General features: G+C 41.7%; 1 protein-coding gene across 2 annotated transcripts in view; it reads left to right on the plus strand.

Annotated features, from left to right (window-relative positions):
* LOC143035224 (glucose dehydrogenase [FAD, quinone]-like) overlaps window positions 1–22,232 on the plus strand; it is a 55,688-nt gene extending 33,456 nt beyond the window's left edge. For both annotated transcript variants that reach the window (XM_076201980.1, XM_076201981.1), the window contains exons 6-14: window positions 1,106–1,227; window positions 3,924–3,983; window positions 5,172–5,285; window positions 10,164–10,320; window positions 15,614–15,771; window positions 17,288–17,465; window positions 18,352–18,425; window positions 18,704–18,855; window positions 21,238–22,232. In XM_076201980.1, coding sequence (XP_076058095.1) covers window positions 1,106–1,227; window positions 3,924–3,983; window positions 5,172–5,285; window positions 10,164–10,320; window positions 15,614–15,771; window positions 17,288–17,465; window positions 18,352–18,425; window positions 18,704–18,855; window positions 21,238–21,385 — 1,163 coding nt within the window. In that variant the 3' untranslated portion in view covers window positions 21,386–22,232. The remainder of the gene's footprint in view (window positions 1–1,105; window positions 1,228–3,923; window positions 3,984–5,171; window positions 5,286–10,163; window positions 10,321–15,613; window positions 15,772–17,287; window positions 17,466–18,351; window positions 18,426–18,703; window positions 18,856–21,237) is intronic.
* Window positions 22,233–22,778: the final 546 nt, after the last annotated feature.

A 22,778-nucleotide genomic window follows, 5' to 3' on the forward strand; every position in this document is an offset into this window, starting at 1 on the left:
TACTTTTAGTTTGCTAGAACAGATTAGGGTCGTCTTTACACTTATAATTGCGCCTTTTTCATAGTTTCTTCCTCTCTTCGAAATCCCGTGGATTCACTTCTGGCTCTTTTGTTTTTCTTCCATTGTTCTATTGCTTCTTCTCTTCTTCCATTTTTCCAAACTAGATATTTCTCTTTCGGCTGCCTCGCATTTTCTCTTCAAACAATTCGTTATTCATTTTTTTTTCTTACGCTAATCCTTGACAGGTATTTTTCCTCACCCGTGGTGGCACATGTAATCAAAAAACCAGTTGCATCCAGTTCTTTAGTAAGCAGGAATTTCAGCCTCACAGGTTTGCTGTCTCCTCTCAATATCTGCATACATCTGACCCATTGGGTAATTGTGTTGTTCATCGCAACGGTTAACAAAGTTTAGCCCAAGAACTTTCACTTCCACTTGTTTCCTTATGAGTGGCTATAAATGTAAAGAGTAGTTACAGTTATAGTCACTCGCTTTGGTGTATTTTGTTACCTTGTTCCTTTTCTGTGGGTGGAAAACCATTTAATATTCAGATTCATTTTAGGGGGAAGGGAGAGACTATGTCAACGTGTAGTCTCTTCTAATTTTCACCCCGTGGGTTTGTAATTCTCTTCATTTCCTATTATATATTTTCTGCCACGTTTTCAGTCTATAGTCACCATTTTCATTTGTATATCAATATTATTTATTAGATTGGTCTCGACAAAATAAAAAAAATATCAGGTTCATTTGCCTTCAAGTCATCATTGATTTCTAAATCGGCACCTCTTAATGCAGATAGTTTGTCAGTCATCTACATCAGCGTGAGCAAGCCACTTTTAGATTCCATACGTTGTTTCGCGCGCGCGCGCGCGCGTGAGTGTGCCTGTATGTCTCTGTGTCTGTCTGTTTGTGTCTATGCCCCCTCAATACGGTTCCACCAAAAGAATTTCATAGTAGTTCATTCTAATAAATGTTTATAATTGCTAATTTCGAAAACATAGTATGCCGACTTTTTTCCGGCACACACTTGTTTCGTCCCACTTATCACGTATTGCTTTTCCAATCTCCCTCACCCCACCCCGCTGGCTCTGGGCGGCGGCGACAGGTTTCTCGGTACCAGATATGACCATCCGAGGCGGGGAGCGAGCTAGCACCTACGCTTCCTTCCTGGCACCAGTGAGGCACCGACCCAACCTGGTCGTGATGACCTATTCCCACGGCACAAAAGTAAGCCCCAGCCCCTTCTATATAAAACACAGTTCTTTCTTCTAGCGTGGAGGGAGTCAACGACTCCATATACGAGCATTTCTTTATTCCAGCAATTGGGTTTGTGACTGGGATCACACAAAAGAAATAACTCTACTTTTGTCTACCGACTCGACTTTCTGGCCCCTCCCTTTTTTATTTTTTTTATTTTTTCCCCCGCTATCACGGCACCATCTCGCCTCTTCACGGATCGTCATCATCGTTGTTCCAATATAGCTTCTCCTATGTCAGTCATTACGAAGTGTTTGGAGTGTGAGCCATTTCATTCGGAAGACATGTAAGAAACTTTGACGCAATGGTGACGATCTGTGATGAGAGTGTGACGTGATGAATAGTGTGACTTGGCACGTGTGCGGCTCAGAGTTCTTATAGCGGTGAGCAGGACATATCAGAAGACTGCAGTCTACTGGCAAGTCGAGAAAGGAGTACTGACAGACAGAAATGTTGTGGGCCAAGGACAAAATTCAATGACCTCCTCTCCACCACGGGAAAGCTTGTAGTGTTAGGTTATGACACTATGGTGAGGGTACACGTCAGTGAGAGAAAGGAATTATTCAAACTTCAATTCTCTCGGGACTGTTTATTGAAATTAAAATGCGTGGTATACTCGACCAAAGCCGATGTCTTGGCTATGGAACAAAATTGTTTTTGCAAGAGTGACATATGTTACATTTCATATCACCACAAATACATTTGCTTAAGTATTACAATTTAAACTTTATGGAATAACAATATTGATATTTACAGACATTCATACATAGATATGAGACGTAACAGTATTAATAATGATATTTTTCCATAATGCATATTTCTTCGGGGTGACTATTAATACAGAAAATGACTTATGGTGCGCGAATTCTACAGAGAACGAATCTTCAAGGCATGACCTTGCTACATTACCCCCCCCACTAGCGACGAAGTAGGAAGAACGAAACTTTAGTCTTTAGGCGTGACGAGTTGTCAGCAGAATCTGATGTCACCGACATGGCAGGAGGTGTTAGGCCTGGTGTTAGTGTGTAGGCTGGTAGGGGTCCGTGGACGGGCAGACGGTCTGGCTGGCAGTCCGGAAGCAGCGGAAGTGGCCGGCATTAGTCCGTGGACAAGGAGGCGGTGGGCCACCATGCAGTGGTCTGTGGCGGTGCGGCAGGCATTCCGGGACAGGTGGCTGCGGCGTCGGCAGCTTGGGCGGTGACGGCAGCATCGGCTGGAGACTGCGGTATCAGCGGCTCAGGGCGGCGGCGGCTGGTAGCGGGGGCAGTGCGGTGCGGGACATGCAGCGGCGACTCATCGGGCGGTCTGGGACAGGCGGCAGTGGCAGCGAAAACGACAGCTTGGAGCGGCGGTGGCGGCAGGGCGGGGTGGTCTGGGACTGGCGACGGTGCTGGGTAGTGACGGCTCATGGCGGCGTCGGCTCGGGGGGCAGCGACTGGTAGAGGCTCGCCTCTCCAGGGAACAGCGAGGCGACGGCTGGGCAGGGGTACGCCTTTCCTGGAGACAGTTGGGCGGGCCGCGGTCGGGCAGAGGTTCGCCTCTCCAGGAGACAGTCGTGCGGGCCGCTGTCGGGCAAAGGTTCGCCTCCCCTGGAAATAGTGAGGCGGTGGCCGGGCAGAGGTTCGCCTCGAGCAGGGCAGCGGTAGCACCTCCGGGACGGGGGCGATAGCAGGTCCGTGGGCGGGAGTGGCACCAACTCCGACGGCGGCAGTGGCAGCAGCTCCGAGAGGCGGCTGTAGGCTTAGTGTCGGCAGCTCCAGCGGTGGCAGGCCTGTCGGCGGTAGTGGCAACAGCTCCGGCGTCGGTAGGTTCAGCAGCGGGAGCTCCAGAGCCAGCGGCTCTGGTGGCGGTAGGCCCAGATGTGGCAGCTGCAGGAGGGTAAGACCTGGCGGCGGTAAGACCTCCTGGGTGGTGGCTGTGGCAGCTGTAGGCCCAACGTCGACAGCTCCAGTAGGCGGTGGGTCCAGTGGCCGCAGGGCCAGCGGAGGCAGGCCCGTCGGCGGTGACGGCTTGACTCTGCTTGGGGCGCCATCCTCTGCTGCAGATAGCGGCTGTGGTGTCAACTCGCTCCGGGGTTACCATTTGTAGTGTTAGGTTACTACATTATGGTGAAAGTACATGTCAATGAGAGAAAGGAATTATTCAAACTCCAATTCTCTCGGGACTTTATTGAAATTAAAATGCGTGGTATACTCGACCAAAGCCAATGTCTTGGCTGTAGAACAAAATTCTTTATGCAAGAATGACATATGTTACATTTCATATCACCACGAATACATTTGCTTACGTATTACAATTTAAACTTTATGGAATAGCAATACTAATATTTACAGACATTTACACATAAATATGAGAGACGTAACAGTATTAATAATGTTATTTTTCCATAATGCAAATTTCAACGGTGTGACGATACTAATACAGAAAATGACTTATGGTGCGTGAATTCTACAGAGAACGAATCTTCAAAGCATGACCTTGCTACAAGCTACTTGATGTGTTTTAATTTTGGCACTGACGATACATTTAAACAGAGATCGATTTTAACCTATTTACTGCGAAAAGTTTCCTTTGCAAGACAAATAAAACAATTTGTCAAGCAAAAGTCACAGTTAAACATACAAATCGCCACCTTACCCCGCAGTAACAAAACCCCTTTATTCCAGATATTGTTGGACAAAGACTCAAGACGGGCCATTGGCGTGGACTACCGTCACAATGGCAAGGTAGGTGCACCGTGTCCGTTTGTTTATGTGTTTATATTGCCAAGCAGCTCACTAAATTTAGTAGTACCTTGAAAGGATTTTTTTTTTAAGTCGCATGGCTCCTCAGGCATGTCCTGGAGAGGGCTGAAACTCCACCAGCCAACACAGCTCAAATTAGGGCTCTGTAGTCGGCAGAGTTCCTGTCTTTTTTTCCGATCCCGAGCTGCAACTACGAAGCCCATTACACTATCCTGGATACTGCTGTAGCTCGCACCCCTGCTCTATAGTTGGGGCCTTGGCAGAATCGCGTAAAAGCCAAAGGAAAGAAATGTTGTCACTGGGCTGAGGGTGCCCCAGACTATCTATGACGGACTTGCTTCCTTTGTGTGGACCACCACAGGACCAGGTCACGAGATGAATGCTTGCTCCATAGCCTCATGGATCACGATGGCTTCTTCAGTCTGAGTTGTAAAGGAAAAATAAGTGACTCTCAAACCGAAAACCAAACAATCCGCCACGAGGGCAGATCTCGTCGTATGAAGTCTGCTGAGTTAACCACGTAGTAGGCGGCCTGCACTCTCCAGCCGCGTCACAGCGTGGATCTTACCCAGGCGGGTGTCCGGATGGAAGAAGGTTAAGCCTCGTCCACACTGTGCATCATGATGCGTGCAGTGATGATTAGACGTGTTGAATAACGAGATTTTCAACTCGATTTAGTGTAATGAACACACTGATGAGCTGGAGCAATTTCAAAGCGACGCTCGGTGTTGAATCCATCATAGTGGACGGACGCACGCGTGACATTTGCTCCAGTGGCTCAATCATCAGGTTCCAGTGGACGAGGAGTTATATATAAAATTTTATTAAGTTAATAAGACAACATCCGCCCATTTATTGCCAGCAAATTGTGGAATGCAGTGACTGGCATTTTTGCATCATTTCCAATGTCTGTTGGAGTTTCTGCCTGTAATTCCAAAAATATTCTATTGAAATTCCCTCTCAGTGGTTCCAGAGAAACCCATTGCTTGCACCACAAGTTTCAATGTTCCTTTCTCAAGAGCTTCTTTTTTGCAGGACAAAAAGTTCTTATATTCCATAGTATAGTATCTTGGCAGAGCAGAGCGTCGGCAGACATCCTTTATGATTACACAGCATTCTATCGCACGGATACTTTTCTGACAGAATTTTATTTCTAATTACACATCACAGGTCCATCGTGCCCTTGCGAAACGTGAAGTGGTTGTTGCTGCAGGGGCAGTGGGCTCCCCTCAACTCCTTCTCTTGTCTGGGATAGGACCCAGGCAACATCTCGAGGAACATAAGGTATGTGGGAAAGGGAGGGAGGGTAGGCGAACGAGGAGAGTGCCTGCCTTTGCTTGTTGATGCTGCACATAAATGATGTCTTTATGCTTTTATATTGACCATATATAAAAAGCAGGGGGTGTTGCTTACGGGAAACCCACCATTGCATAATGTTGAGTCAGCATCTCTGTGGCCAGTGGCCGCTCAGTGCCCGTCAGTCAGTTGCATTTACTGCAGGTCTGCAGTTGTGCCACATCTCTGCGTTTGCATGATTTTACAGTTGCGAGATAGCACATGTGTAAATAGTATTGGAAGAGATAAAGGCTGGGAAGGCACTATTTTTAGATGAAATGTCTGACAAAGGGTGAAGTGGTAACAATGGAGTGGTTAGTGAGATTCTTCAATGCGTATTCCAGAGAAGGGCATGTTCTCGTTGATTTGAGGCGTGCATGTGTAACCCCACTATATGAATGTTGAAGATTTAGAGGGATTAGTTTGTTGAGTGTGGTTGATAAGGCGTGTTCACTGACAGGATTAGGAGAGGAACAGAGTAACTGGGAAAAAATAGCATTTATTCAGGAGAGGCAAATGATACATGAATCAAGGTTTTCATAAGGTAGACTGGTAAGATTGCACTTTGGGCGTTCAAAGGTTTTTCTATGAGCATATGATAGAGTTGATCAATAAAGTCTGAGGAGCGACCAAAGGATCTCATAATGATGATAATAATTGTTGCCTTGAGTTTCACTGATTGGAAACCCGCAGCCCCAGATTAGTAAGAAACTTTGGAATGTTGTCTGAGCTGAATTAGTGTGATTCACCATAGTCTTGGATCATGAGTTGATCTCGTGACCAACAGCTATTACCCTCCCGGATGAGAGCTCAAAGCCCATAAATTGCCCGATCTGTGGGTAATGCTGTGACCTTAAAGACAACACACCCCAACTTGTTTGCACTTGCGATTCCGTATCTTTTTGTTTGCACGAATGCCTGCGTATGTGCCTTCGAGTGTGTGTTTGGGTGGTTAAGTGTGTTTTTACATCTATATGCAGTTTGTTGAGTGTAGTTAGGAAGGCTTATAGAAGGGTTTTATTTGGGAGGATTAGGAGAGGAACAGAGGGAGTAATTGGTGAGGAGCAGTGTGGGTTTAGGAAAGGTTGAAGATACGTAGATCAGATTTGTGGGAAGGCTTTAGCAAAAGTTAATGAATTTTGGGGGACTTTGTAGATTGGGAAAAGGCTTATGACAGGGTGGACATGAAAATACTGTGGGAGCTTTTGTAGATATGTAAGATAGGGGAAATCTGTTAAGCGCAGTCAAGAATTTTTACAAGAGTAGTAGAGCAAACAAGGTCATCATATGATAACAGGGTAGGACTCGCAGTAATGGATTTAAATTGAAGAAATTTAGATTTAAGAAGGAAATAGGCAAGAACTGGTTTACCAGTAGTGGTCAACGAATGGAATAGACTCAGTAACCATGTAGTAGTGAGCGCTGAAACTATCGGTTTTATAAGAAAAATTAGACAACTTTAAAAATGGGACAGCACAGGCACATTAATCGCCTACTTTAGTTTTAACTATCACTCGCTGTACTGTTTGAAATGACCCCTGTATTGTTCCTCCTCCGGCCCTATCAGCTATACCTAAAGTGTCTTCACCATCATGGTCTTGGATCACGTGTTGGACTCGTGATCGACAGCTATTTCCCTCCCAGAAAAGAGCTCAGAGATCAAATATGACCGATCAATGGGTAATGCTGTGACCTTACACGATAACACACACACCCAACTCCATGCCCGCGAGAGTTGAAGTAACGATTCGCAGCGCAGTGATACTGAAATTATTTCAGCCCTGGGCGGGATTTTAATACGGACCGCTGAAGCAGAGGTTGCGAACGCTACCACTGCGCCGTTGAGTCGTGTGTGTGTGTGTGTGTGTGTGTGTGTGTGTGTGTGTGTGTGTGTGTGTGTGTGTGTGTGTGTGTGTGTGTGTGTATGTATGTATGTGTGTATGTGTGTATGTATGTATGTATGTATGTATGTATGTATGTGCTTGTGTGTATTTGCCTAGTTGTATTTACCTAATTGTATTTTACGGGAAGGGGAGCTACGCTTGTAGTGTCCCGTCTTTGTATCTCGGTGTCTAGTTTGCTCGTAAATTCGTATATAGTTTTTGCACACACTATTGTTTGGTTCAATTTGCTCCAGATATCCACTACTCTTTGTGGAAACCTGTGTATATGTATATGTGTGTGCGTGCGTATACGAATATTTCTCGTATATATGTAATGCGTGTGTGTATATGCACTGTGGCTCTTGCCTTCTCGTCGATCATCTGGGTCGTCGGCGTCCGGAGCCTTGCCGGGTAGACCTCTTTGACCGGACCTCGGAACGATCGTGCTCGGCAGAAGCTACTTCGACCGAGAAGACCGGGCACCCCTCCGCGACCTTTAGCGGCGGCGACGCGGGAACGACGACCTCCGGAAACGGCGAAACAAGCGCTAGGAAGCGACAGGAAGGGGATAATATGTCTACTGAGTATGTAAGGTAGGCATCCCCCAGCCCTAGCAGAGCGGGTTCCTTAGACCCGGCGAAGCCAAGGCAAGGGGACTTCGCCGGGGCAAGGCTGGAGGGGTAGCGCCCCTCCACGACTTGCGTAGTCGTCGAAGGATTAGAAGGAACCGCTCGTCGCCGAAGATGTTTGTTATATTTTGCTTTTCTCTTCAAGATCCCAAGGCCGGAGGAAAGCGATAGGGAAAACAGCGTCGTAACCATTACCATCGCCAATTACCATTACCGAATGCCAAGCCATTACCATTACCGAATGCCAAGCCATTACCATTACCGAATGCCAAGCCATTACCATTACCGAATGCCAAGCCATTACCATTGCCGTTACTGAAAATTGCGCCATTACCATTATGTCCGCATGAGCCTATGAAAAACAGGCTGTTTCTCTGCTGTCACTGTTTATTACGCTGAATTTGCCATTGCCATCATCGTGTCCGCGTGAGCATAAGAAAAACAGGCTGTTTTACCCGCGGGCACCATTTATGGCGTTGAACTTGCCATTGCCATCGTTATTAATCGTCTGGGACGCCTTTTTTGTCGGTAATTCATCCGGGAAGACCGGGAGGTTTCCCCTCAGCTGAATAAGACCTTTGAACCTCATCTGGAACTACAGAAACCTTCAAGCCCTTTGACGTTGACGGGGAGTGTCTTCAGACTGGCGACTCCCAAATGATAGACGTACACATCTAAGTGTGTATGTGTGTGTGTGTGTGATTCACTATGGTCTTGGATCACGTGTTGGACTCGTGATTCCCCCCCCCCCGGAAGAGGGCTCAGAGCTCATATGTAACCGATCTGTGGGTAATGCTGTGACCTTACACGCACACACGCACCCAACTCCCCGCCCACGAGAATTGGAGTGACGACTCGCAGCGCAGCGATACTGAAATTATTTCAGCCGTGTGTGCGTGTGTGTGAATATTTCTATGTTTCTGGAGTACAGTCATAGAAACAGGGGAGTAGTCGTTGTATGTCAAGATGTACTTAGGTTTAAAAAGACTTGGTGCCCAGAGTCTTTGTGACTGTACCTCCAGAAAGAAGGCTTTGAATGTCTGGGGGATGATTCTCCGACACCCATCTTGCGGGTGCCTAACTTTGGTCACAGGGTTTTATATGAACGATATGGATCGAGAACAGTGGGGCTACGCCAGGGTTGTGTAATGCCGCGATAGTTATTCAATATTTATATAGATAAAGTGGTAAAGGAAGCAAAGGCAACATATGCTGGGTATAGGTTTGGAGTTCGTGGGTGACATTGGGAGGATGTAGGAAGTGAATTATTTGAAGCAGTAATTTTAAAGGGTGTATGATTTAAGAAAAGTGATGAGATATCCAAGGATTGTGTATGACAATTTTAATGCGTGATATGCCCGAGTTTCAATAGATGTATCTCCATAGTAGCTTGGAAGAAATGTTGTCTGTTTCTATGTCACTGGGCGGTAGGAGTGGAACACTCGCTAGTTATCAGCACCTGCCCCTCAAGTGAAGACAGAAAACACAGTTAAGGTCGATGGAAATCTTGGTCCCAGTCCAATGAACATTTGTGTGGCCACCCTTCAGGGTTGCACCTCCAGATTGAGGTGAGACTAATGGCAATTTTCTAAATTGTGTTAGTTATTTATGAATAAGGCTCTCAAAATAGTGTTGTTCTATCACTTTCTTTGGCAGGAACTGAAATGTTCCCTTGCACTATTTTCTTACAACACTCTTCATATATATATATTTTCTCCAGTTTCCAACTCCTTCTACAGGAGCAGAAAGCCCATCATATCCAATATCCAGGACTTTCTGGGAAATTATCCAATAGCTCTGATTTGAATATCCGTTGCTCGCAAAAAGTTGGGTGGCTCAGTCAATCTCGGCCTAGGTGGAACAGGTTGACGCCTGCCTGAAGAAGGCACTAATGATGCTGCCTTTGTAGGGCTGGGAGCACTCACCATTTCCATCAAGGAAAAGGCCGGGGCTGGTGGGCTTCACGCACACAGAAGTAGAGAAGAATTTAACATTTCATTCAAGTGGTTGTTAGGTATATCAAGAAATATCGTTCAAGCAAAGGCAAACCCTCCTAAAGTATGTGACAGCATCACCCCTTTGCTACCAGCAAAGGCGTGATGCCCAGAGGAGATGATAAAGAAATGACGTGTGGTGTTGCCTCAATGAACAACTCCACTGTTTTTACTGATCTGGCTCTTGTAACTCTTCTTCCGACTCCCTGCCTCCTCGTATGCAGTGGAGTGGAGATGGGAGTGGGTAGGTTGCGTGTATTTTTGTTCAAGTGGACGAAAAACCTTTCTGTCTTCCAAGTGTCAAGTTGCTTCGCATTGCAGATCCCCGTTGTGGCAGACGTGCCTGGCGTCGGACTCAATCTCCAGGACCATCCGGCTGTCTTTGGCCTCAGCTGGACATGCAAGACCAACACAGCTCTCAACCTTGGTCTTTTCTCCCTCCCAACCTCCCTCCATGAATATATCACCTCAAGGACTGGTAGGTAGTGATTACTAGCACAAGGATCATGTCCAGTTGTCAGGAAACATACAGACATGCTCACACACGCACACACTGGAAAGGCATAGAAATTATTGATAGAGAGAGAAAGGCATAGAAATTATTGATAGAGAGAGAAAGGCATAGAAATTATTGATAGAGAGAATCTGATAAAATGGGATGATAGAAATACAAGAGGACACGGAAAGAAAATCAAGAAAGACAGCTATAGAAGAGATGTGAAAAAGAACAGCTTTCCTCACAGAGTAATAGACAGTTGGAACAAGTTAGATGAGAAAGTGGTGTGTGCAAAAACAATACATGAATTTAAAAATAGTTTAGATAAAATGAGATATGAAGACGGGACACAACGAGCATAGCTCCCCTTCCCGTAAAATAAAACTAGGTAAATACACACACACACACTTTTGTCGGATGGACAGCGAAGATTAGAGTTCTGAAGAAAAAGTGAAATTTTCGTGGACCTCAACGCAAAGGAAGTACCTATTGTATTTACAGGGAAGGGGATAACTCGTGGTGTCGTGGGAAAGTGAGGAAAAAGGAGAAGGGGAGGGATTACTGAGGGAAATGGAAGGAAATGAGGAAGGAGAAGACTTGGTCCAAGAGGCCAGACGTCTTGTAAACAAACGGAGGACCGATGATTCTGGTGATGGGATTAACAAAAATGTAAAGATTAGAAATATAGATAAGAGCAGCACAATGGAAGGTGAGGATAATAATTTCCAGGGATTTAATGAGGGTGGGGGGGGGATACCAACCTCCCCCGATTGACAAGACTAGAGGAGAAACTTGATAAGATGATCGAACATTGGGAAGACAGGTTCGGTAACGTAACCAACATTGCACAGAGAGTTGAAAAGTTGGAAGAACTAGAGAAGGCGAACAAAAATTTAACTAATGAAATAGAAGAATTAAAAAGACAGTTAAAAGAAGTAAAAGAGGAGAATGAAGAATTAAAGAGGAATAATAAAGACAATAAAGAGGCCATAGCAAAAGAAGCACAGGGTTGGAAAAAAATCCAGGAAAACAGTAAAGTTGCATTTACTGACATAATTAAACAGCAAATGAAAGAACAAACTGAAGACTCAGTTATCAAAGTGATGAGACAGAAGGAGAATATAGTAAGAGACTTAGCAGATAAAAAGAAATGTATAATTATATTAGGAATGGAAGAGAAACATAACCTAGATAGAACTTCAAGAATCAGTGAGGAAAAAGAAAAAGTAAGCAGTTTACTAAAATTAGTTCAGGAAGATGAACCTGAAACAATGAAACAAATTGAAGAGATGTTTAGGCTCGGAAAATATAGTACAGATAAGACCAGACCAATTAAGATTAAATTCAGGTCACAAACAACAGTAGAGGATATCTTAGCAAAAACAGGGAAGCTAGTAGCAAGTGAACAATATAAAAAGGTATGGATAAAAAGAGAAATGAATAAAGAGGAAAGAGAGGAAGAAAAAATGAAAAGGAAAGAAGCTAAAGAAAAAAACGAGACCAGAACGGAGTCAGAAAAAGGAATTCTACTGGATAGTAGTGAATATGAAATTGAGGAAATGGACCATAACAGAAACAAAAAAGAAACAGAGAATATAATGGAAATAACAGAAAGTTAAGAGTGTCCTACACAAAAATAGATGGATTAATAACAGGACTGAATGAACTGAACGAGTATCTAAAGGAAAAAGAACCGGACATAATGGGAATTGTAGAGACAAAATTAAAAGGTCCACTACCACCCAACAGCATAGGACACAATGCATATAATTATTGGATTAGAAACAGAGAGATAAAACAAGGGGGTGGAGTTATGTTCCTGACTAAGAAGGATATAAACGTGAGGTGTGTCACATATGGAAAGAATACAGTAGAGATGATTATGATAGAAGTAGAAGACAGAGATAAGAAGAGCAGAAAGTTTGTAATAAACTACGTGCCCCCAAAAACAGCCTCGTGGGAAGAGAGTGAACATAAAAGTATGTTAGAAGACACAAGAATAACATTAAACAAGATAATGGAAGATGGAGGAAGAATAGTTATGATGGGCGACTTTAATTGCAAAGAAATCTGCTGGGAAGACATGACCGTAAAGGGTGGAGAAGACTCCTGGGGAAATGTTCTACTTGAGATGATTACTGACCACACAATGACACAATGGATTCAGGAGAACACTAGGTATAGAAATGAAGAAGAACCATTGAGACTAGACCTAATAATCACATCAGAACCTGAAATAGTGGAAAAGATAGAATACCAGGCACCAATAAGTAAAAGTGACCACATATTGATAGAACTAGAACTAAATGAGAAAAAATACATGAAAAGAAATGAACAATATAGAAAAGGAAGATTGATGTATGAATTTTTTTTTATCAAATAAGAGAATTCTTTCAAAATGAAAACTGGGAAAGAATACACAAAGAAGATACAACAGTAGAAGAGAAATGGAATATTTTGACAAAAATTGATAAAAAAAAAAAGGAGTGGAAAAGTATGTCCCAAGACAAAAACAAGAAAAAGAATATGTAAAGTGCTGGTACAACAAAAGTTGTAAAGAGTTAAAAGACAAAAGAGACAAAGCTTGGACCAAATTGAAGAAAGACAGAAGACCTGAAAAATGGAAAATATATACTTGTTATAGAAATGAATATGTACAAGCGTGCAGAGAGGAAAAGAGAAAATATGAAAAAGATGACATAGAAAAATGTAAAGATCAACCAAATCTATTCTACAGATTTGTAAACAAACTGAAAAACAAACAAGATTTGGAGAAATTAAGACGAGGAGGAGTTGAATACATAGAAGAAATAGAAACGGCGGAAATTATGAACAGGTATCAGTGTTTACAAGGGAGAATATACAACCAGAAGAGATCGAATGAAAGAAATAGAAGTAACAAAGAATGAAATAATGAAACACTTGAGTAATCTTGATGTTAGAAAATCGCATGGACCAGATGAAATAGCAAACTGGATTTTGAAAGAATGCAGGAATGAACTGGCAGACAAAATACATATAATAAATAGTTCTTTGAAAGAAGGAAAAGTTCCAGAAGATTGGAAAAAATCAAATATAGTACATATATATAAAGGAGGAAATAAAGAAGACCCTACCAACTATAGACCAGTCTCTCTAACAAGTACAATAGCAAAAATTTGTGAAAGAATTATCAAAAGTAAATGGGTAAAATATTTAGAAAAAAAAAAACAGCGTGCTAAATCCAAGGCAATTTGGATTCAGACAAGGACGATCATGCATCACTAATTTAATATGTTTCTATTCAAGGCTAATAGATATAATACAAGAAAGAGATGGATGGGCTGATTGTGCATTTCTAGACCTAAAAAAAGCTTTTGACAAAGTACCACATAAGAAGTTGCTTAAGAAATTAGAAACTGAAGGAGGAATACAGGGCAAACTGCTTAAATGGATGGAAGACTTTTTGCAAGAAAGAAAAATGAGAGTAGTGATAAGAGACAAACACTCAAAATGGGATGACGTAATAAGCGGTGTTCCACAAGGAACAGTTCTGGCCCCAATAATGTTTGCTATATATATTAATGATATGGATGAAGAAATTGAAAGTTATATGAGCTTCTTTGCAGATGATGCAAAACTATTAAAAAAAGTGAACATGGAAGAAGATTGTGAGTCACTACAGAGTGATCTAAATAAAGTATGGGAATGGAGTAGGAAGTGGGAGATGGAGTTCAACACTAAAAAGTGTAGTATAATGGAATTTGGAAAAAGCAAAAACAGAATAACAGGATCATATAAATTGGGAGAAGAAGGAATAAAAAAAGTAGAAAATGAGAAGGACCTGGGAGTCATTGTTATGAATAATATGTCACCTGAGAAACATATAAATAAGATTTTTGGAGAAACTTATAACTTAATAAGAACAATCAAAGTGGCATTTACATACCTGGATGAAGAAATGGTGAAGAAAATTCTAATCACTCTGATAAGACCAAGATTGGAATATGCAGCAACGATGTGGTCACCAAGTACAAAAAAATGTATAAAAAAAACTTGAAAGAATACAAAGAGCAATTACAAAATTGGCACCAACACTCTCAAAACTATCATATGAAGAGAGACTAGCAAAACTTGAACTACAGACACTAGAGCAAAGAAGAGAGAGAGGAGATTTGATAGCTATTTACAGAATCATGAAAGGCATAGAAATTATTGATAGAGAGAATCTGATAAAATGGGATGATAGAAATACAAGAGGGCACGGAAAGAAAATCAAGACAGCTATAGAAGAGATGTGAAAAAGAACAGCTTTCCTCACAGAGTAATAGACAGTTGGAACAAGTTAGATGAGAAAGTGGTGTGTGCAAAAACAATACATGAATTTAAAAATAGTTTAGATAAAATGAGATATGAAGACGGGACCCCACGAGCATAGCTCCCCTTCCCGTAAAATACAACTAGGTAAATACACACACTCACATATACACATTTACATACATACATGGCTTTAAGAAAAAACTGGATGAGGAAAGATACAATAGCGGGTCACTATGAGCATAGCTCCTTCTTTCTCTCTTTTTTTTTTTTTTTTTTTTTTTTTTTCCTCCAAGGTTCTCACTGGGCAGCACTTTCTTTTAACTATGCGGTTTTAACAAATTCGATCATCTTTTGTATGAAAAAATGACACTATTGGTATATGCACACACACAATATGTATATGTATATATTTTTTTATTTCTTTCGAATTCCTCAAAAAGAAATTATTTTTCACAATTTCCCAATTTTCTTCATGAAGCATTACTAAGTGGTGTCTATCATTCAGGTTGCTTTTACAAAGTAACTTTATTAATCTATTAATTTTTTGGCAGAATTTTGGTCACTACAGCTGCATCTCACTGAATCTGAGCATTCTTTCATTTCAGGTTCCACTTTGAATCTAAGCGCTGCCATTTCATTCCCTTTCCTTAGTTTTGCTTTTTGTTCATATAGACTAAGCCTTATTGCTGAACCTAATATTTCCCCCAAAAGAAAGTTTTGATTTGATCATAATTCTTTACTTTCCTCATTCCTTCTCTACAGGGTGATTGCCAGTCTTTCACACAAAGCACCTATTTCCAACATCATTTTATGATATTTTACTATTCTCAAATGTTTCCTCATTTACCAGCAATATTTTCTAACCTAAATATATATATAAGTAAGCCAAAAAAAGTCTAAACATGTAGCTATGGCTACAAACCACCATAATAACATCACATCTTTCTCCTCACACCCATCTACCCACCACTGACAGGACCCTGGTCAACACCCATGGCTGTGGAGGTTAATGCGTGGCCTCGCCTCAACTACGACAACCCTGACTGGCCAGATCTGCAATTCCTTTTCATGGCTGCGACTCCGGCATATGACATTGGCATCCGCTTCTCTGACATCTTTGGCTTTGACAAACAGGTGAAGATACATTCTTGTAATCCTTGATTGAACCCCTTCTATACCAAGTGGCACTCTTCCCAACCATTCTGACTGCTGCCAGGCTGTCCTCAGTTGTGATTTCATTCAGATATTATACATTCTTGCACCACTTCATGCTAATGATAAGTTCATATAGCTGCATGAGAGTATATCGTTAGTAATTCAAACAAATTGCATCACTGTTACTAGCAATTTGTTCTATAATAGTTACAACAGTAAAAAAAATTAGCTTAGTTACTGCCTTGCACTCTGCTATCATTGGGCCTCGTAGAAAACAGGTTTCAGAAATTTATATTTTAGTTGGCCTAAACCCTGAGTATAAAATCATGTCAGGTTTCATATCAGCTCACCTACATGTAGATGATATAATTATGTTGTAGAAGAAGAGGGTGCCTCCAGCAAGAGTGATTCTGGCAGCCAAAGCCCGTTCACCACAAAGTACTGCGTGCATGGGCACACTTAGAATGGTGGCCCGGACCAGAATAGCAAAGCCGACTGAACTTCTGGCCCAAAGTGTATGGTATAACTAGTCCCCAATGATTCAGAGTGGCCGGGTACAGCAAGTTGGTCGATGTCCATGGGGCCCAGGGCAGCCTGTAGGATGTGGATTTTGCTGGGATGGTGGAGGAGGGGGAAGTAGGTGGGGAGGCGGGCATCGTAGAGGGAGGGGGAAGGGTGCAGCTATTCCACCTCAGTTTCACCCTTGCTGTTGAATGAAGTCGATGACATCACTAATTGGTAGCTGTCATCCATAAACATGCTGGCCTAGGAGGAGGTGAAGGTGGTGTCAGGTTCACTATCCAGTTCTATCACTTCCGTAATTGTGGAAGTGGGTCTCAAGCCCAAACTGTGGGGAAGTTGTCTCCTTAGTGGGAAGAAATTTGACAGACTCCATCTTGTGAACAGGGGGAAGGTGTGTGTGCCACTTTTCTTGGCTGCTGCCTTGGACTTGGTGCCAACAGAAGCTGTGATTTTTTTTGCTGTGGACTGCGAAGAAGTGGGGTTTGCAGGAGGGGCAGCAACTGCCCATGGAGTGGAGGAGGCATTGGCCTCAAGGAGTGTGACTTAGTCCAAGACAGTGTCTACAACCTCCATCAAAACTAATCATTGTGGTGTTGGTCATCATGATATACTTCAGCATGGCAGATGCCATGGAGGTGACAAACTCCCACATGCTCTGTTTGCTTCCGAGAGGATGATATGCATACGAACAAATCAGAGTAGTGGCAACCAGAATAAAAGAAAGTGCCACACACTCAGTGTAGGTACACAATCACCTCTTCCTTACACCAGTCTTACAACATACACTTGAATATTCCTGGGAGCAGGATGCATTCTTACAGAAAGCTGATATGAAAGGTCTGGCCTCAAATGAGTCACAACTGAAGGGGTGCCAAGATTTTCGGTCAACACAGCTTTTGTCGCTAATCATGCACAGAGCACAGCAGCACCCTGACTTCCTTCAATGTGGGCAATCCATGTGAATCTCTTGCAGCAATTCCTCCAGTACTATGGGTCCATCCTGGGTCGAGAAGGCTTTAACATCGTGCCCCAGATCACGCGCCCCTTTGGCTCCGGGTCCGTCCGGCTCAGGTCCAACAACCCACTGGATACCCCCATCATTGATCCCAAGTTCCTTGAGGATGAGCGGGACCTTGAGCTTATTGTCAAAGGTATGTATTGCATGTCAGAAAGGCATGTAGAAAGTTTAGCATTATTATCTATCTACAGATTCAAAGGTCTTTTCATAATCTACAAAAGCTAAACATACAGGTCTATTGCCTTTTTTCTTGATTAGTTGACTTATTGTCTGTACATAGTGTACAGTGGACCATCCATTTCTGAAGCTTACCAGGTTACTGTTACTCCATGTTAAAGTAGGACATATATATATATATATATATATATATATATATACATATATATATATATATATATATTTTATATATATATACAATATATATATATTATATATATATATATATACAAGATATATATATATATATACAGTATATATATATATATATATATATATATATATATATATACACAGTATATATATTATTATTACTATTATTATTATTATTTTTTTTTTTTTCAACCTGGCATCACCCTTACTATCCCTTTCTTTAGTAGCCTGCTCAATCCACAGTGCTTATGGGTAAGTCACTAGGAGTAGATCAATCCAACTCTGAAAATAACTAAAAAGTATAGTATAGTACAATCTACAGCAATTGAAAGTGTATCTACATTCCTCTCCTACAGCCCAGAAAATGAAAATAGCACAATCAATGCTGAATTCCCATGACTTTTTCTTATGGTATGCAAAAAGTTTAATTGATCTACATTATTATTATTTATTTGTTTATTTATTTATTTATTTATTATTATTATTTTTTCATTATGGGGGAGCATGGCCCCAGAATCCCTTGATATGATTGTGTTTGCCTCGTCTGTTTTCAAGTGCTGGTGCTTATTCACTTTGATTGGCACACTTATCATGAGCACATGTGTGTGTATGTATCTAAATACATGTTGTACCCTGCTCTTTGCTTTCAGGAATTAAGTTTGCAATAAGAGTGGGGGAAACTTCAGCATTGCGTGATGGATTTGATGCCAAACTTCATGAAACGGTATGTCGATTTCATCCCTTATCACTGATACACATCCATATACTTGAGGAAATACATTAGTATTCATCATACTCCATATAAAAGTACATGATATTATGAGTGTAAATTATATTTCACAAATGTCTTCTGCACCACTATATTGTTTGATTTTGTCAATACGATCCCATCATCCAGCTTAGTCACTCTTTATATCTTACACCACCCTATTTTGATTTGTCCTACTTAATTAGAATACCTGGACTGCTACATTTTCTACATCCATTCTTCTCCATCCACAGCCTATCCCAGGTTGTGCGCACCTCAAGTTCAATACTGATGAATACTGGTGGTGTTTCGGGAGACACTTTGTATCTACCTCGTATCACCAAGCGGGCACCTGCAAAATGGCACCTGCGGAGGATCCACTCGGAGTAGTGGACAGCAGACTCAGGTGAGGGTGAACATTATATTATCATAGTTGCAGATACAGGGGTGAATTAGTTCCCTCGTAAAAACTGCTCAACTTTAGCAGGACTTCGGAGCAGTAGTTCTTAAAATTTATGGTCTCAACACCCCTGCTACTCCAACTTCAAAGTAACATGCCCTATTCTCACAAAGTTGAAAAAATCATTGCCCCTCCTATTTTAGCTCATTGTGGGTGAAGGGTAATCCCTGTCCTCTGCCCACTCCATGGGTCCAAGTCAATGCAGCAAGACACGGCACTTCCACAGCAAAGGGCAATATCTGAAACCAGTTTACCTCCACTGTTTCATTACATGGTGATCCTCCCCCCTCATTCATTCTTGAATTCACAGGCTTTGTTAATTCCCCCTCCATTCACAACAAATTTCTGCTCAGCTACCTCTTGCTCTTTCCTCCCCTACTCAACTCTTGCACCCAATGCCCCTTTCACTCAGGTCTTCCTCTTAAGTTTAGTCCACTCACCTCCACCTTCTATACTCTTTTTCTATTCTTTCCTCACTTGTTTTTTCCGTATGTGTTATTTGACCAACCCTATTTGTCTGTTCTCTTTACATCCCCACTCTACCTCACCACATTTCTCACTCAATCTCTGTAAACATCACCACATTAATCTCAATCATGTTTAGGCTCTTCCTACCTCTTTTAAAACACCCCTTCCTACAATATTCAACCCCACATTACTATTGTTCATGACACTCTTCATACCCCCTGACAGTTACTGGTATTCAATTCTCTTACTCTAAATTCACCTCTACCCAAACTCCTCCATCCCCTGACACATGTGACCTTAAATACTTAAAGCTCCCTACTTCCTCCAAACTCCATCTTCTAAACTCACCAACTACCACCCCATACCCTTTACACCTCACTTTTTTTTTCAGTTACCCTCCCAAAATCCACCAACAATAGTTTCAGTCTCTCTTCTGACTCAGCTTCAAGTAGAGTGTCATCCACAAATGACTGGCTCACCTTCCACTTCCACTCACACTAGTTCCAAGCCACTGCCCAACACCTTTGCATTTACCTCTTGCACCACCCACTTCCATTTACACACTTATCAACCATGGTGACATTACACAACCTTGGTGTGGCTCCACCATCTCCTCAGAACATTCACTCCATCCGTTCTCTACCCTCACATAAGCCTTACTACTCACATAAAGGATTTTTATGGTCCTCACCCCCTATCATGTACATCCACAACACATTCCATGGCACTTTTCTATCAACCCTGTCATACACCTTCTCCAAAGCCATAAAAGTTCATACTACGAAAGTTTGACCTGCATACCCTCTTCCTTTCCTAAACTTACACTACTCTTTCAAATTACCACCTCTGTTCCCTTCATAAACCCCATTACCCTTCCATATGCCTTACCAATTAATCTCTCTAAAGCTACTACATTCATATTTATCCCCTTTTTCTTTGCAAAGTGGAACTGTATGTACACTCGCCCCATCTGCAGGTACACTTCCTTCCCTTAGGCACACATTAAACAGTCTCACTAACTTTAATCAGGCACTCTATATGACACCCATTTAACCAAGGTGCCCTGTCAGCTTTCATCACTTTCAATGCTTTTTGTACCTCATTTTACTTTATCCATTCTCCTTTCCTATCACACTTTTTTCCTAGCATCTCCCACTGCCACAATCAAACACCCCCTGACCTTCCCCACATTCAACTAATCTATGACAAATTACCCCTCACCTTTTTTCTCCCACTCACACAGTTGTTCATTGGCAGTAAATGAATGTCGTCCTCCACTATGGACAATTGCTCTCAATCCTCCTTAACCATTTTTAGGCTCCAGTTCCTTCATAGCTCCCCTGGGTCCATCTATTCATTCTCAGGATTTTGTTGTTTCCTTTGATAGACTCAGTGGCAACTACCAATTCCATAAAAATAACCATTTCTTTTACCTATTGAATATGTTCTATTATCATGATCTTTAAAACTCAGAAATCCTCATTTTGTCTTTGTAATTTTATTCCACCACACCTTCCCTTTGCATTTCCTATCGTCATTTTCCATCTTGCAATTCATATACTTCCTGTTTCCACATGATTAAAGTTTCACAGTAGCAAGTATTATTGATAAGTTAATAGCTCCCCAAACTTGTTGAAAATTTGTAGCATTCAGGATACCAAACCTAGAAGTTAATCCTTCACAGAGAAAAATTTATGAACATTTCAGGATAATGTCAACTATGATGTTGTTCAACTTATTGTGTTTGTGGAATTTCCGCTGGAGGAAGAACTTCTCATTCATACTAACCATGTAGTAAAGTTATTGTTTATATGTAAATGCATTGTTGTCAGTGGCCACATCCTCTTGTTTGCCCTGCAGAGTTCGTGGAGTGTCCGGTATCCGTGTGGGTGATGCTTCCATCATGCCAGTGGTGTCATCAGGCAACACAAATGCTCCCACGATCATGGTCGCTGAGAAGGCAGCCGATCTCATCAAACAAGACTGGGGAATTCCTACTGACTTCTAGGATATTTTCTCATCTTAAAACATAGTTAATCTATTTTATACTTAATTTGTATGATACTGTAAGTTTATTTTTTATGTGTGTGTGCATATCTACAAAAGTGTTGATTTATTTGGATATTTTGTTGATTGTGAGCCAGTGTGAAATACATTTTGCAGATTATATTTGTACAGGAAGCTAGTCGTAGGCTGTCTACTGACAATGCACTGTTTTAAGTGCAGTAGATGGTAATGTTTACTGTGTTATTTGGGCACTATAACAAAACATGGTGTATTTCATAATAACCTACAGTGCCAGATATACAATCAGTTCTCTCTGTTATTCTGTCCTCTTGTTAGGAGCAAAGTTTTCCCTACTTGCTACGAATCCTGGTGGTACCCCTGAGTTGACTCCCATCCAGGTATTAATGCCAACAGTGAGGCAGCCAATGACAGTAACATCTTCCAACTGACAACCAAAAGTCCTACGGTGATGGTGCATCATGATCAGGGCAGAAAATGGTGATCTCTGGGTGACCTTATTTGCAACCCACACAACAGGCAATGTAGACCCAGTGGTCTCCCTGTGGTTGGATTAGACACCATAGCTTGTCACCAGTCTACATAACTGAGGAACCATATTCAGAATCTGCTCTACTCACCATACAGGGTGAAGGGGCTTGAAAAGGTGCCATAAACTTATCCTCCCTAAGCCTAACCTGACTTAAGAGTCACTCAAATACATCATGAATAATGATAACCAGACAACAACATGGAGGAAAGCAAAGACCCTCCCAAAACCTTAGTACCTCTGTTGCACTCCCTTACTATAATTACAATACCTCCTGAGAGGAAAATGAACATGGCCCCCAACTCAAGAATAATAGGATATTATTTGCTACTGTTGGTGTTATCAATACACCCAAGCTCCACAATGACTGGGGTGGGAAGTAAAGTGGAGGCAGCCTACATTACTTCCCACCCCTGCATCAACCATAGGGAAGGGTTTATAAAATTAGCAGGAGCAGTAGGCACTCTAATTATCAAGGAGGTAAAAAGGACAATTGAGAACGGAGGGAGAAGCGGCATGGTCGGAGTCACATGAGAAGGGTTGAGAACGGATGAGAGTATGGAGGGAGAACACGGCAAGGATGGATTATATAAGCTGTTCATTTTCTGAGACTGTATGTACTTTGAGAATGTCCTGGTAAGGACGAAACGTCAGTGAATAAAACTCCAACTGTTCTCTGTGTTTAGCTCACCGCCCTTCCACTCATATATATATATATATATATATATATATATATATATATATATATATATTTATATATACATATATATATATAGATAGATATATATATATATATATATATATATATATATATATATATATATATATATATATATATACATATATA

Source organism: Oratosquilla oratoria, chromosome 18 (assembly GCF_046742065.1).
Source record: "Oratosquilla oratoria isolate Oo_2021 chromosome 18, ASM4674206v1, whole genome shotgun sequence".
NCBI classification, from domain to species: domain Eukaryota; kingdom Metazoa; phylum Arthropoda; class Malacostraca; order Stomatopoda; family Squillidae; genus Oratosquilla; species Oratosquilla oratoria.